A 15,447-nucleotide genomic window follows, 5' to 3' on the forward strand; every position below is an offset into this window, starting at 1 on the left:
TCAATTTAATCATGATGGTGGTGGCCAAAGCCTCTACGTATACCTACAATTATTGAATATTTATACTTTTTAAATTTTCCACAGACTCTGGGTCATGGGAAGTTGGGCTCTATTCCCTCACCTGCGTGTGCTCTTGTGACATCTGTGATCATCTTGTGTCTTCACACAAGAGCATCATCTGTGTGTCACTCCTTCCTCCTTAAGGACAGGTCTCACCACAGAGGTGTCTCCCCTACAGGAGCCTTCACAGAAGCTTCTCAATAAAAGAGACTCAGAGGCAAGGTCTGTGAGTTCAGGGGTTTTTGTCTCACTTCCTCGTTATCTGTGACACTGTGAGTAAAGGTAGCTGCTCCCACTGCCATGATCTGTAGAACAGTAATAGTCAGCTTCGTCCTCAGGCTGCAGCCCAGAGATGAGCAGAAGCCCCGCATTGGCCGAGGCATCTTTGGACCCGGAGAAGCGGCTGGGGACCCCGGGGCCCTGGTGCTTATCTGAGTCTGAGTAGTAGTACAGGAGATACCGGGGAGGGCTCCCTGGCTTCTGCTGGAACCAATTTATGTAGTAGCCTCCAACACTGAACCCGCTGCTCAGGGTGCAGGTGAGTCTGGCTGTTGTTCCCGGAGATGCAGACAGGGAGGGCGGCTGGGTCAGCACAGGCTGGGACAGGGAACCTGCAAAGAAACAGGGAGAAATTTCTCAAGATTCCGACTTCAGGAGGAGTGATTTTGAGGGCTGCCCAGTTTCTGTGAGGCCTTTCCCCACCTGCACAATGGGAGAGGAGCATGAGGAGGACAGGAGTCCAGGCCATGGTGATACAGATCCTGGTCCCCACAGCTGGCAGGGCTGCCCGAGGCCTCCTTTTCTCCTCCACTATCTACCAGAGGAGGGCTGTTCATGCAAATGAGGCACATCTGGTGACTTCCCAGCCCCTCCCTCGGCCCTGATGCAGGAACCGGCCAGACACCACACACTGAGGAGGATGGAGGTTGGCTTCATCCCTGGGGAGATCCCTGGGAGGAAGCACCTGCTGAAACAACACACAGGTCCCTCCTCAGGGGACTCTGCCAGGCCAGAGAGGACGCAACTGCTGAGTCCCCACCAGGAGCACAGGGCTCAGTCCCCCGGTCAGGTGCCCTTGACTGAATGGTCCTCGCTAGCAGCTTTGTAGGAAGCACAAGACAGTCCCACAGCACCCCTCCTGGTCACAGGGTACAGCACTCACTGTGTCTCAAAGCCCCGAGAGCCCAGCTGGTTTCTGCAGCTCACCAGGTCCCTGTCTTTGCACACATCCATCGTCCAATCCTTAGCACACGTTCCCCCTGCTATCTGAAAGTACATCACCCCTAAGAACCTTAGCCACAAACGGCAGAAGGCAAAGAAGCCATTAACATTAATTTATATGGACAATTGGTTGCATGTTTCCAGACTCAAAAAGCAACCTTTCCTAGGCTTCTCTAATACCTATGGACACATCTTGTTCTCAGATGCACAAAATGTATGGAGAGTAAGAGCACATAACGTACACAGTTCAAAGCTCTGGCACCCTGGTGCTGAGATGCTGTGTGTGCAGTTCTCAGGAGAGGAGCTAGATGGCACCCCTGATGCTGCTTGATTGTGCCCTGTCTCTGTAGAGGCTTCCTGCAAAACAAAGGCTGGATGCTATTTTGGTTCTTCTTCCTTTGTAAAACTGAAAATCTTCCTCAGATTTCTTTTAGCAGCAAAGACAGGTACTAATGTAAATGTGTCCTAGAAGGTAAGTGGCTTAAACAGTACTTTACCTGTACCATGATTCTGATCCTTGTGTTTAATTATTGTAACTTCTCCCTCCAGGAGAAGCCCTGGTCCATGGGATGTGCAAATATGTGCATATATAATTAATTACAGGATGTTCTAGACAAAGCTGAATGACCCAGGTGTGCATCAGGTCAGGTGTCACAGAAGAGGGGACAATTGAGCTGCTTGGAAGAAATTGTAGAGGTTGTTCCCAGGAAAGGAATAGAAAGAGAATTTTGTAGGAATACACTCACCTAGTGACATATTCCAAAGAGGATAATTCAGCCAACATCTCAAAAAATTGAATTGAATGTGTTGCTAATAATTACATTTGATGTATTGATCAGTAGATAAATACATACATACATACATACAATAGCTTTGGTTAGCTTCACATTTACCAGTGGAGAGTGTCCCATACTTTTTAATCTTAGGAGTTGACTTTATATTCCCCAAATTTGTAGGTTCTGCATATCTGTGTCATGTATCTCTTGTCAGGAGTTTGTTTTGGTGTCATAACATTTCCTTATATTAAAAGAAAATTCCCTACCTGTATTTTATTACACATTGTCTTAGTTTAATAGAGGTTAAAGGTGAGACTTTAATGGTTTTCAGATGTGTTCAATGTCTGAGCATTTGCTTCCATAAACCCTCACTTTCTCATTGCACCATGGATCCACCTCAACTTGCACTGTGCAAATGATTCCCACACTTCTCGACTCAAAGCTCTTTTTAGTAAATTTCTGTGACCAGAAACACCCACATCCTTAAGACAGTTTGTCTCAAGGCAGTCAGAGGGCTCTTCCTCATCGAACTCAGACAGGTCCTTCAGTGCTGTTGGCATAAAACCCAAAGTCTTTCCTACCCAAGGTGTTCATTATGGTCTGGCTCCCCCACTTCTCCACTCCCTGAACAGCCACACCCCTTGATCTCTACTTCCAACTTCCCTTCTTTCCTATTACTTAAAATCCTGAATTCCCATCTCCTCCAAGGTCTCCAAGCTGCCTCTTCCTCAGCTTGTTGGGAGGAGATGCGAGATAACCTGACTTCATGGATGAAACACATATTTTGGCAACTCTGAGTAGAACTTTATAGCAGGATATGCATACATCATCCCTCATAAGAAAAAAGCTAGAGATGGAAAGATAGATGATAGATAGATAGATAGATAGATAAATAGATTATAGATATAGATATAGATATAGATATAGATGTAGATATAGATATAGATCATGGCCCTGTTCAAGTTGAAAAACAATAAACAAAAGTGTAAAGAATAGCCTGCATCCATGTCCAACCACAAGGTCTCACTTTGCTGACTCTTCCACCTTTCTTTGTCCCTCATCCTCCTCCCTTCCTGAACATAAAACAAATCCAAACACTCCATCATCAGTATGGCTTTCACTGATGTATGAACTTTGAGAGATTTAGCACGTTACCTTCATGTTCAGTGTTCCAGAGTTCTTGTACATTAAAGCAATGGGTTCCAACTACTCTCACATTACATGTATCTGTGTTGTCATTTCCTACATCTCAGGAGAAAGAAAGGGATGACTGTGTTCTCTACATGAGCTCACAGAAGGGAAAATCAAAACAGGGCATGAAGATGCTCTAACCATGATGGGATGTGACTTCACAGAGTGGAGAAGCCATCTGGTGACTTTGTGGACCAGGGGTTAGAGGGTGGACATGGCAGGGCAAGACCTAAGAAACTATGTGGTCCAGGGAGAGCAACTGAGACAGGAGAACAGGAGGTAGAGACACAGGAGGCTGTGCTCATAGGAGACACTCAGGATTGTGAGGCAGAAGGAACTCGGGGAGAGAAGCAGGAAGAGGATAGTGTGAACTGGGGGTTCCTGCTCTGATGGACCCGTCAGATGGTGCTTCCTTTGACTGCAGGCAAGCATTAGATAAGGAGATGGTTCTCGATTAAGAAACTAGTTGAAGATCTGGGAAACAAGTAGAAATAGTGAATTTCAAGCTCATAAATGGTGGACCCTGACCTTGGTGGCAGCAAGCAGTGACTATGCTTGAGGCTGGTGTCCAGGCGTGGTGAGCAGTCTCCATCCAGGTGTGGATATGTAAGAGGGACAGGAGCCTGGGACAGAACCCAAGGTACCATACCCCTGTACAGAATGGGTGAGAGGATCCCCCATGAGTCCCTAAGTCCAGGCTGGCTCTGGTACCCAGTCCCTTCATCATTCGTGTGGCATGTATGTATTAATGATGTCCTACCTTCTGGTGAGCCGGGTGTAGGTTTGTCTTTCCCAGGTTGATGCCCAGGGAGGGCTGGTGACAGTGAAAATATGATTGGTGGTGATGTTTGCAGACCTGTAGACTCAAGGGTGAGTTCGGGACAGGTCATGAGAGTCCGTGAGGGTGGAGCATCAAAGATCAGACTGAAATGCCTGGGACAGTGGGCATTATGAAGTGGGGTTGAAGAACCGGAACCTCTCACCCCACCTGCACATCTCCAGGACCTCCAACCACAGGGAGGCAGACCTACAGGATATTTCTCAACCCCCTCAGCTCCCAGGGGAAGGGGCACTTCATTCTGGTCACTGCTTCCCACCCCCACTTCTTCTTCTCTTTCTCTGCCCAGGACCTCAGTCTGTAGCCCCAAGTGTGCTGTGTAGTTTCCAGGTCTTGTAAGTAATAAACCCGTATTTTTCAAAGATTCCTGATGGTTGTAGCTGAAGAATACCTCGTAGGCATAATAAGAACCACAAGGGTGGGTATGGCCACCACTTTGGTTATGGACAAACTAAGACCCCCATAAAACATTAGCATCCATTCCTGAAGAGAGAACACTGCCTCCTACCATCTGCAACCATTGACTTCATTGTTCAATTCCAGTGCACAGCCCAGACACATCACGATTATTGACTACTCAGCCCATGGGATACAACTCCATCAACTGGAGTATGGGCCTTACATGTGGTTTCTTTTGTCTCTGAACATACAGGCTCCCCTCCTTTTCAAAGTCCCTCAGGTCAGCACCTTTTCGCCCCGCCCCTTCGGCGAAGCAGGTTCATGCCCTTGTAGCAGTAGATTGGATGATGTCACACTGTGCACCCTATTAGAGACCCCAGACTTCCTAGATGACTTTACATGCATGCCCTAAGGTGCTGTTATTGTGCTGCAGAGTATAGTGATCTGTGACAACACAGCAGTACGGTGTGGCTGCCATCACGGTGTCCCGTACGAGAGTGTCACCACCATAAATGCAATGCCGTGCTTCACACATTCACCCTCCTGCTCCTTCCTCCGCCTCCTGTGATCACTGACCTTCAAACACTCCAGAGTCGTGCCTTTTCTAAAATGTAATCCAATTACAATTGTGTTATGCAGCACTTTAAATGTTCTCCTTTCTGGAGAAATATGTATTTACAATTGGTGTATGTTACTGTGACGTCAGAGGTCATTTGTTTTAAAGCTGGCTAAGTTCCCAGTGTACAATGTACAGCCTACTGGAGGAAATCTGTGTCACGTGAAGTCTTGGAGATTATGTAAAAAGCTGGTATAAACATCCGTGTGCAGAGTTTTCATTGCTTTTACATGTGATGGTTATGAAGAAAGCTTCTACAGACATTCACATTCAGGATTTGCTCTGGGCAGATTGTTTTTATTTCACCTTTTCAATTTGCAGTTCGGCAAGTTTCCTGTATTCCCCGCAAATATCAGCATATAAGCAAAACTGGTCATCTGGTTAAAGCTAAGCAAAATGATACCAGATGCCGAGAGAGTTGACATGCCCATCTAGTAGAGCAGGGACAGTGCTGAGGCCCCATCGAGAGGCTCAGAACGGAGAAGATGTTTCACTCATTGAAAGATCAGAAGACAACAAATGAATATAAACTAGCATGGAAGTAAATTGTCATAGTTCATGAGGACAAGGACTTTCTGGTACCATAGCGACCATCTGTCTATGAATGAACTAATCTGAGTGACCTTGAGGACAGAAGGGAGAGGAGGAGCCTCACTCCTATGGGGTGCAACTGGATGGACCGGGGCGCAGGGCATCAGCCAAAGAATAAGCAGAACTTACAGACTAAGCTGAGCACGCAGCTGCTGGGTTATTCACGCTCTTCACAAATGAGTAACTAGGTTTTTGTGTCACTTCCCCACAGGTCTGGAGCACTGTGTGAGCACTGAGACTGCTGTCCCACGCTGAGCAGTAATAATCAGCCTCGTCCTCAGCCTGCAGCCCAGTGATGGTCAAGGAGCCTGTGCTGCCAGACTTGGAGCCAGAAAATCGATCTGGGACACCCGAGGGTCGATTGCTATTACGATAGATGAGGAGTTTGGGAGCTGTTCCTGAGAGTTGTTGGTACCAGCTCACATAATTACCACGCCCGATGTTGGAGCTGCTTCCAGTGCAGGAGATGGTGACCCTCTGGCCCAGGGTCCCAGACACTGAGGGCGGCTGAGTCAGCACAGACTGAGCCCAGGACCCTGGAAGGGGGAGAGACACAGAGAGGGTGATGATATGGTCTAGAGACAAGAGGAAGAAGCAGGGCCCATTCTGTCCTCCCAGGAAAGTGTGTCCCTTTCCCCTGTCCCCACATTCAGTCACCTGTGCAGTGAGCGAGGAGGGTGAGGAGGAGAAAGGACCAGGCCATGGTGGAGGTCAGCACCGATCCTGCCTTCTGTGGCCCCACAGCTGAGCAGAGCCTCCCCTAATCTCTCCCTTCCCCTCTTCATCCTCTGAGAGAGGGAGGGCCCTTCCATGCAAATGAGACTCCCAGCTCTCTGACCCCTCACTGGCCCTGGGTCAAAGGCCTCTGACCGATGATGTCAGGAGGGGTGGGGATGGCAGGGGCTGTGTAGAATCAGGGTCTGGGGAGGTCCCAGTTTTGAGCCCTGAGCAGAGGGCACAGTCAGTGCCAGTTCTGCAGTCACAGCTCTGATCATCCTTTACCCCTCAGAAACAGGACCGGTGCGCCCCCTGGTGTCAAGACCCAGACCCATCATAGTGTGCATGGTGAGGAGAGGGCACAGAAATAGCTCATGCCTCCCCATTGCTCTGATTCCTGTCCCCTGCATTAGGGCCAGACCAAATGTCCCCTTAATATGGCCTCCCATCATCTCAGGGGAGACTAGCCTCTACTCAGACTCCTCAGGCTGAATGTGTCTAGGGCTCCCTGGCTGTTCATGGGGCTTTATACAAACTCCTCTTAGATCAGGATCATGTCCAGATCAGTGACTAGTCCCCACGGATACATGTCCCCATTGTGCATTGTGTTAGGTGTTTCCTGTGGTGTGATTGTTCCCCCCTTTACAGAAGTCTCATTACCCTGAGGTTCCCACAACACCGAGGAGACTGGTAGCAATTCTCTGCATTGTATGAGCAGAAGCCCTCGTGTGTAACCCTAGAGGGGTTACACACTGAACATCTTTGTCATCTGTCACTACTTCCACCTGTTTGACATAACAGTTCTCCACACACTATGGGCAATGGTTCCTCCTAGGATTCCTTTTCCCAGCACACAGACACAAGTCTGCAGGATCCCTGCCAGGAGAGGTTGTGTGTGGCATTGGCCTTTAGGGCACAAGGGGAAAATATGTGGGAAGATCCAGGTGGGAACGTGACAGCTGCAGATGCTCTGACAGTGATCCAGTGACACAGTTTATGTATTTGTCACCACTTAGCCAACTTGGCACCTAAAAATGGATGAGTGTTCTTTTACATGAAATTCGTCTCAATAGGATTGATTAAAACTCAAAGATAACGCCCTCGTGAATCACTAGTACATTGTTCACAGATCTGTGCTTTTCGCAGGGAGAATATGGATGGAAATTATGGTTTAAAAATTCGGTGGAAAAACAAAGGAGAAGGAATGACCCCTGTTCTCATTTAATAGAGTTCCATAAACATTTTGTGAACTCATTTGATGTTTTTCTCTTGAGTTTGTTTTTTTTTTAATCATTGATTTGGCCCTGCAGGTAGGAAAGACTGACGCGGTGCCCAGTAAAACCCCAAGAGGGGCCTGTTCCTATGAGCTTCAGAGCCATTTCAGTGATGGGATTATCAAACACAGAGCTTCAAGGGATGAGCCGTTGGGGTCAGATTTGTCTCTTGGGTGGGCACAGCTGTAGCCCCTCTACCTTGTGTCTAGCATGTTCAGGGCAGAGCATTTATTCATGCAACCGCCCATGACTAGAGGAATGAGTCCCTATTATCCAAGTTCACCTGGACCCAGAAGTTTCTGTCGAAGGTCCCACACCTGAATAGTGGAGAGGCGGAGACAAGGGGGCCTCTGTCCTTGGCATCACAGGCCCTGAGGCCCTGGGTTTGGGAAGAAGACATTTCAGCAGAGGTCAGCCTGTTTGTAGGTATCACTGGGGTGACGGAGGGAGCAACAGCCCAGCTCTGAGAACTAGGTGAGGCTGTGACTCACATCCCGATGAGCCTTGAGCTCTATGGGAGCAGAACTCAGGCTGCTGCTCCCAGAATCAATGTACTGATCAGCCTCAAGCACTGACTGGAGCCCAGAGATGGTTGGGGACTGAGCTGTTGATGGGGACAGACACTTGCCCTGGGATTCCTGAGCAACAGCCTCGTCCCAGGAGATCAGGTGTCCAGAACATGTCCTGGCTGCCCTGGTGACAGGGCCCCAGTCACCCTCAATGTCCCTGTTGTTTTCTAGTGATGGAGAATCTGACACTGAGGATGGCTGGGTAAGCAGAGTTTGACCCTGACTTCTGGAGGGACAGAGACACCTGGAAACTACAGAATCCAGGACACTATACCCTTAGAGAAAGGAGAAGGTTGTGTGTGTGTGTGTGTGTGTGTGTGTGTGTGTATGTGTGTGTGTGTGTGTCTGGGTGTGTGACCTAAAATGAAACCAGGTGGCCTTACATCCCTCTTATTCCTTCTCCACATCCTGAGAGATATTTGCCCTTCTCCAGGGTCATAGACCTTGCATTTAAAGGCAGATATCTCAAATACCAGTTCCCTGGGGGAGGAATTATTTAGTCAGTGAGGATTCATTGGAGAGCAGACCTGTTAACACTTCCCTGGATCAGAAGTCTTGTTGAGTGACAGCAGGAAGGAGAATATGAGGGGTTTCATGCAGCTCTATTATCTGCTCATTCTCCTCCCTAGAGATGGGTCCCAGGAATGGGAAACTGCAGCAAGATCATTCCCAGCTTTTTCTGAAATCCTAACTTGGAGACAGAAGTCAGACCTGAAGAGCCAGAGGGACTGAAGCCTGAGGGACAAAGGAGCAGAGGGGGGAAGAGGTGGGAGGGTGTGGGGGCTGTTGTCATGGAGAGTCTGTAGAATCTGGTCCAAGTTCATGTCTACCTTGTTCAGAGAGAGGAGACTGTGTTTCTGACCAGGGTTATTGTCACTATATCAGCCGTGGATGCATCCGTACTGACACAAGGTCACAGTCTATGGAATAAGGTGGTGGAACTAATGTGTGGATGAATGTTGGCTGGGCAGCACGTTCAGGTGCAGGCACAGTATTTACTCCTGTGCATCTTCTCCAGACCTCGTGGGGACGTGCGGTTGGGCTCTGTTACCTCATCTGTCAGTGTCTTCCTGGGATGCCCAATTTCCTCTCACTTTACATTCAAACACGAGTGTCCCTCTTTTGCCTTTTCAAGGACAGATGTTTCTGCAGATGATCCCTCCTACATGTGTCTCTACATGAGCTTCTCACTGAAAAGAGATTCAGAAACAAGGTCTGGGGGACCAAGAGTTCTTGTCTCACTTCCTCGTTATCTGAGACACTGTGAGTAATGGTGGCTGCTCCCACTGCCATGACATAGAGCACCGTAAGAGTCAGCCCCGTCCTCAGGCTGCAGCCCACAGGTGAGCAGAATCCCTGCATTGGCTGAAGCATCTTTGGATCCAGATAAGCAGCTGGGAAATGCAGATCTGAACTCCTTGATTCTGAGTAATAACACAAGACTTACCAGGCTCCTTGGTTTCTAATGAAACCAGCTTATGCCATAGCTACCAACTCTGAAGCCAGTGCCCAAGGTGCAGGTGAGCCTGGTTATTGTTCTCACAGATGCCGAGAGAGAGAGAGAGTGGGTGGGTCAGCACTGCCTGGGACAAGGGTAAAGTTTCCCACTGTCTGAGACTGAGAGACTGATGTAGGCTGGAGGGCTACCCTGCATCCCCAAGACCTGTCCCTACCTGTGCACTTAGAGGAGAGCACTAGAAGGATTGGAGTCCAGGCCATGATGACACAGACCCTGGTCTCCACACTGGGCTGGGGCTCCCCAGGCCTCCTTTTCTCCTCCACTCTCTGCCACAGAAAGGGCTATCCATGTAAATGGGGCCCATCCAGTGACTGCTAAGCCTGTCCATGAACCCTGGTGCTGGAGCTCAGCTCACTTCACACACTAAAGAGGATGGAGGTTGGCTTCAACCCTGGGGAGATGAAGGGTATTCAGTGACAATATAAAGTCTCTGACAATAAAGTATGTTAAAAATAAATACATAAGACAGACATTACTGAAACTGTAAAAAAAAAAAAAAGACATTCTATAAGTGTATGAGGATAATTTAACCAAACAATGTAATTGGGTACCTTTAATAAAGGAATGTATTCTTTGGAAAGACAAACCAAAGCAAACAATATACAGTCTCTGCTCAGGGGACTCAGTCAGACCGGAGGGAACTCAACTGCTGAGTCCCCATCAGGGAGCACTGGGGCCAGTCCCAGCTCTGTATCTTCTTTGGATGAATGGGCCTCACTGAGCTACTGTGTTAGGGACCACTGGGGGTTGTATGTAAGCGACGAATCATGGGAAACTACCCCCAAAACCAAAAGCACACTGTATACACTGCATGCTAGCTAACTTGACAATAAATTTTAAAAAATTTTAAAAAATTCTCCAATAAAGAAATAAATAGAAAAAAAAAAGAAAATAAATACAAAAATAAATGCTGTACATTCAGAGAATGCAGTTGCTAAACTCCAGGTTTGGTAAACAAACACTGCTTTTTGGTGAAATCTTTACCATGGAGGAGAGGCTCACCATAAGGTCTATCTATTTAGTTGGCTTTCTTATTTGGAGGCAAAAGCACACCCCAGGGGCTGGGATAAGTGCAGGTCACCCTCTGTCTTGAAAATATACATGTCAATGTAAAGTTTCATAAAACATAGTATGATCGTGTGTGCCGTCATCTGGATGGATTTCATGTTCTGCTCTACCCATGTTTTGCAAGCTGAAAATATAGTAGTGATGTTAACATTTATTAGTATTAATATACATTTTGTTTGATTTTTTAGAGGCTCCATGGGTACTGTGTGTAAGAAAAGGCAAGAGTTACAGATTTCATGCCAGAAACCCCGGGAATATGTTCTATTGCTATTTTGCTAGTAAAGGTACTAATCATCTCGGGGCGCCTGGGTGGCGCAGTCGGTTAAGCGTCCGACTTCAGCCAGGTCACGATCTCACGGTCTGGGAGTTCGAGCCCCGTGTCAGGCTCTGGGCTGATGGCTCAGAGCCTGGAGCCTGTTTCCGATTCTGTGTGTCCCTCTCTCTCTGCCCCTCCCCCGTTCATGCTCTGTCTCTCTCTGTCCCAAAAATAAATAAACGTTGAAAAAAAATTTTTTTTAAATAAAAAAAAAAAAGTACTAATCATCTCAATAATTGTTTCACATCTTGGAACCTAAGACCTCAGGGTTTCATCCACCTCCTCATGTGTCTCTGTCACTGTGATAAACACCACTGTCCTACACTTGACAGTGAGTTCCACAGAAGCTTCCCAACGAAGAGGACCAGGGACAAGGAGCCAGGGGTTTTGTCTCACTTCCTCGTTATCTGTGACACCGTAAGTAACGGTAGCCGCTCACACCGATGTCATCTGTACCACAGAAACTCTCAGCCTCGTCTTCAGGCTGCAGCCCAGAGATGAGCAAAATTGCTGTGTTAGTGGAGGCATCTTTGGATCCAGAGACACGACTGGGGACCCTAGGTCCCAGCTGCTTTTCTAAGTCTAAGTATTACAGGAAATACCAGGGATGGCTCCCTGCCTTCTGCTGGTACCAGTACATGTTTTGACCACCAACACTGAAGCCACTGCTCAGGGTGCAGGTGAGTCTGGCTGTTGTTCCCTGAGATGCAGACAGGGAGGTCGGCTGGGTCAGCACAGGCTGGGACAGGGAACCTGCAAACACAGACACAGCAGAATGAAGAGAAGGGACAGGGTGCATGTGATTGGGGAGCTGAGTCAGAGGGATTTGACTCAGGCTATGGACCCACCCTGTGGACTGAGGCCTATCTTTATCTGTGCAGTGACAGATGAACAGGAGAAAGACAGGGGTCCAGACCATGGTGACACAGCCCCTACTTTAGCCACAGTGCTAGGGCTGGGCTGCCCATAGTCTCTCCTGTCCTCTCCCCGCAGGCCTCACCGAGGAGGGGCTGCTCATGCAAATATGACCCCCCTCTGCCTCTCCCTCCTGTGCACTCACAGGTCTGTGGCCCTTGGACAGGGAGACTTCCTCATGCACTAGTTTCCCCCTGGGTGGGCCTGGAGGAAATCACACTCAGGCCCAGGTTCAGGGACTGGTCCAGGCCTAGACAGGACACACTTGCCCTGTCCCCACTGGAAGGAGGGGCCCAGCCCCAGGGCCTCCTGTCATCAGAGGGCTGCCAGCTCGAAGCCCCTTTCCTGCAGAAACCCCCAGACACGATGTCACATCACCTCCTGCTGGTCTCTGGGAGAAGCTCTCCTTCTTGCCCAATCTTCCCCTTCACCTGCTTCCCTGATGCCTGAGTTTCCACCATGTGTGTGCAGTGCTCCAGAGAAGGACAGAGGTCCTCCTGTGCTGCCCCTGATCACGTTTCCTCCATGGATGGGAGGAATGTCTACCAGGAGGAACACGTGCAGTCCTGACCCAGTGGAGCCTGTGAACTTCTGTGAAGCTAGGGATAAGACACAGGCAACAGAGAGCAGGGGGGATCTGTCCACATGGCAGGGCTCAGAGGAGGCAGGCTGACTCTGGGAGCCGAATGTGAACTGGGCTCGCTGAGGGGACACACACCTTCACCGAGGAGGACACACTATGTCAGAATGCTGGGCCCTTCCAGAGCCAGGCAGACAGGGCACAGCAAACTCTGATGAGGCTGCTGCATGTGTGGAGACTGAAATAAACCTCTGGGTCTAGTAGGGAACACTGCTGGGCCATCCTGTGACCTCATCTCCATATTTCTGGTACTTTTAATTCCAGCTGTGCCTCTGCAATGCTGGTCGTTAGAGACCTACCTCCACAGCAAGTCCTAGGACTGAACTTGGAATAAGAAGACCTGGAAGGAGTCACTGGGGGTCAACTGGAGAAACATGAGAACAGAAAGATGAGAAAGATGTCCCCAGGTGGGACACAGTGAGGTGACTGACTGGACCCTGGGCTGTGGGAGATGGAGGGATGGTCCAGAGTGTCAGGTCAGGAGGGAGGGTGATGCCCACAGATACGGGGATGCCCTGACTGATACAGGTGAGGTGAGACGGGAACCAGGTGGGAGGCAGGGTGATGGGGTCTGTTGTCCCCGTGTCCCTTGGCAACCATGGTGTGACATGTGGAGAGTTGTGGAAACATCACAACCAGGCATGAGGGATGCCTTTCCTCCCCCATAGGAAGGATGGGGGTGTCACAGTAACTGCTTGACTGGCAGCTTAGTCTGCATCATTCATTCATTCGCTCGTTCACTCATTCATTCCTTAAATACACATGTAAGTATTGTCCACACATGTCAGATCAGCGCTCATCACAGTGTGAAAGAAAATCTGATTTTTATTCATTTCAGAATCGCTGGTACGTTGTCTGTTTCATATAATTTGCATTTACTCTTTGCCTTTCTCATTGTCTGTGTTTGGCAGTCCAACTTATATCACACAAAGGTTCCTACTCAATCAGTTAGTGCTTCTTTATCAAAACATTCTTTGATACACTGGGGAAAAGTATGCAATTGTATATGCATCAAATTTGAAGATAAGGAGTATCTAAAACTTCAGACAAAGGGGAAGAATTAAAAAGAGTAATTGACACACCTGAAAAATACAAAATCAGCTTCCATTAGTCACCATGTAATATAGAAGTAAATGACCAATATCATATTGCTTAGAAATAGCAACTGAAATCATAGCAGTTTGAAAACTAATGAATTGATTATATATTCATCCTAATAAATGGTGGAGTCACAGTAATCAGCCAGGATCCCTGACCGTGAAGGGAGCCCTGAGTCAACCCAAGAAACTCTCAGATAGGTTCAAGGCACCACGGGTGAGAAGACTCCTTTCCTGCTGGGAAGGCCTGGAGTCAGTAGAGCAAAGAAGGATTTAAAAACTGGATGTGGGAGAAGAACCCAGGGCCCTGGAGTCCCTCACGAAGTTGGAAGGGACAGAAAGATCCAGCTAATCCCTAGTGGCTTTTAACATGAGTCAGAGTTACAAATAAATGCAACAACACATCAGTAATCAAGGGTTTTTAAGGGAACAAAGGGAATACAAAGGTTAACAATCTCCACCAGGCCAGGAAAGTGCTTCACCACATCAGAGACCACACGGCAGAGGGCAAACTCCCAGTGCTGTGTCAGAGGAAGCAAGGCCCTGCATTCCTTCCCCCAGGTCAGGAGCCCAAACCTCCTCCAGTTTATACTGGCTCTGGGAGCAGGCCCCTGGCCCCTTCCCCTCGCGGGACGTTACTTCTGCTTCCTTATAATGTCAGTCTCCACACGAGGAGGAGCGCAAGCTGCACGGACATAACCTAGGATGCAGGCACGGTCCTGTTTTCGAAGTGTGCCCGTGCGACACGAGGCCACCTTTCGCAGGGTGACAAAGTCCCCTTTCTGAATATCGATCCCGATGACTGAATAAAAAGAACCCGCTCACTCCTGCTCTGAGACTCAAGGCTTTGCAAGTTATTCCTCGTGATCTCATTATTTTGCTGCAAATCCAGTTTCCTCTGTGAGACCACACACCTGGCAGAGTCTCTAAATTTCACTGTGGGTGGAAAGAACTCTGCTTAGTTCCGAGACAACAGCTTCATTTTCCTCTCCCTGTCTCTCTAAGTTCTATTACTTAAATATATAAATTATAATATGTGATATATAAATTGCAACATGGAACATACGTATCATGTGTATATGTAATCTATAGTGTTTTATATCATACAAGATACCTATATTTAATAGTTATATAATACATTTACACATGTAATAATTCAATATAACGTATTACACATATTTAAAATGTGTTTATATATTGCTTATATATTATACATGCGTTTGTAATATGTAATATTTATTTATAATAAATATCATATATATATATGTATATATATATATATTTCTTTTTACCCCATCAAGGACCCAGATGCCCTGGATGACAAAGTAGCACAGTCTGACAGAGACCCTTGAAGGAAAGCTAGAAGCTATAAGGTGACAGAAAGAATGGGGGTGATGACTGCCATGCAGTGATGACGGGAACAAAGGAGTGCAAATGCTCCCCCACCCCCACCCTCCACCACCCCAGCATCTTTTCTCTTCAGCCCTAAAGGGATCTCCTTGTCTGTGAGGCAGGAGGTGAGGAGAGGACTCAGGACAGGACAGAGAAGTCCCATCCTCCCCTCCCCAAGGGTCTTTTACCCTAGACGCAGGTAGCATGGCAGGTGATTTGTTCATTGTGCGAACTTCTCCAGGTGTGGG

At 48.0% G+C, this 15,447-nt stretch overlaps 2 gene segments (V, D, J or C); both read right to left on the reverse strand.

Moving 5' to 3' along the window:
- Nucleotides 1-303: 303 nt before the first annotated feature.
- LOC125148958 (probable non-functional immunoglobulin lambda variable 5-48) lies at nucleotides 304-858 on the reverse strand. The segment is given in 2 exon segments: nucleotides 304-671; nucleotides 763-858. Coding segments are annotated over 2 exon segments (399 nt in total).
- A 4,506-nt stretch (nucleotides 859-5,364) lies between these two features.
- LOC125148945 (probable non-functional immunoglobulin lambda variable 1-50) lies at nucleotides 5,365-6,492 on the reverse strand. The segment is given in 2 exon segments: nucleotides 5,365-6,228; nucleotides 6,350-6,492. Coding segments are annotated over 2 exon segments (450 nt in total).
- Between the last annotated feature and the right edge of the window lie 8,955 nt (nucleotides 6,493-15,447).

This window comes from Prionailurus viverrinus, chromosome D3 (assembly GCF_022837055.1).
Source record: "Prionailurus viverrinus isolate Anna chromosome D3, UM_Priviv_1.0, whole genome shotgun sequence".
Classification (NCBI taxonomy): Eukaryota; Metazoa; Chordata; class Mammalia; order Carnivora; family Felidae; genus Prionailurus; species Prionailurus viverrinus.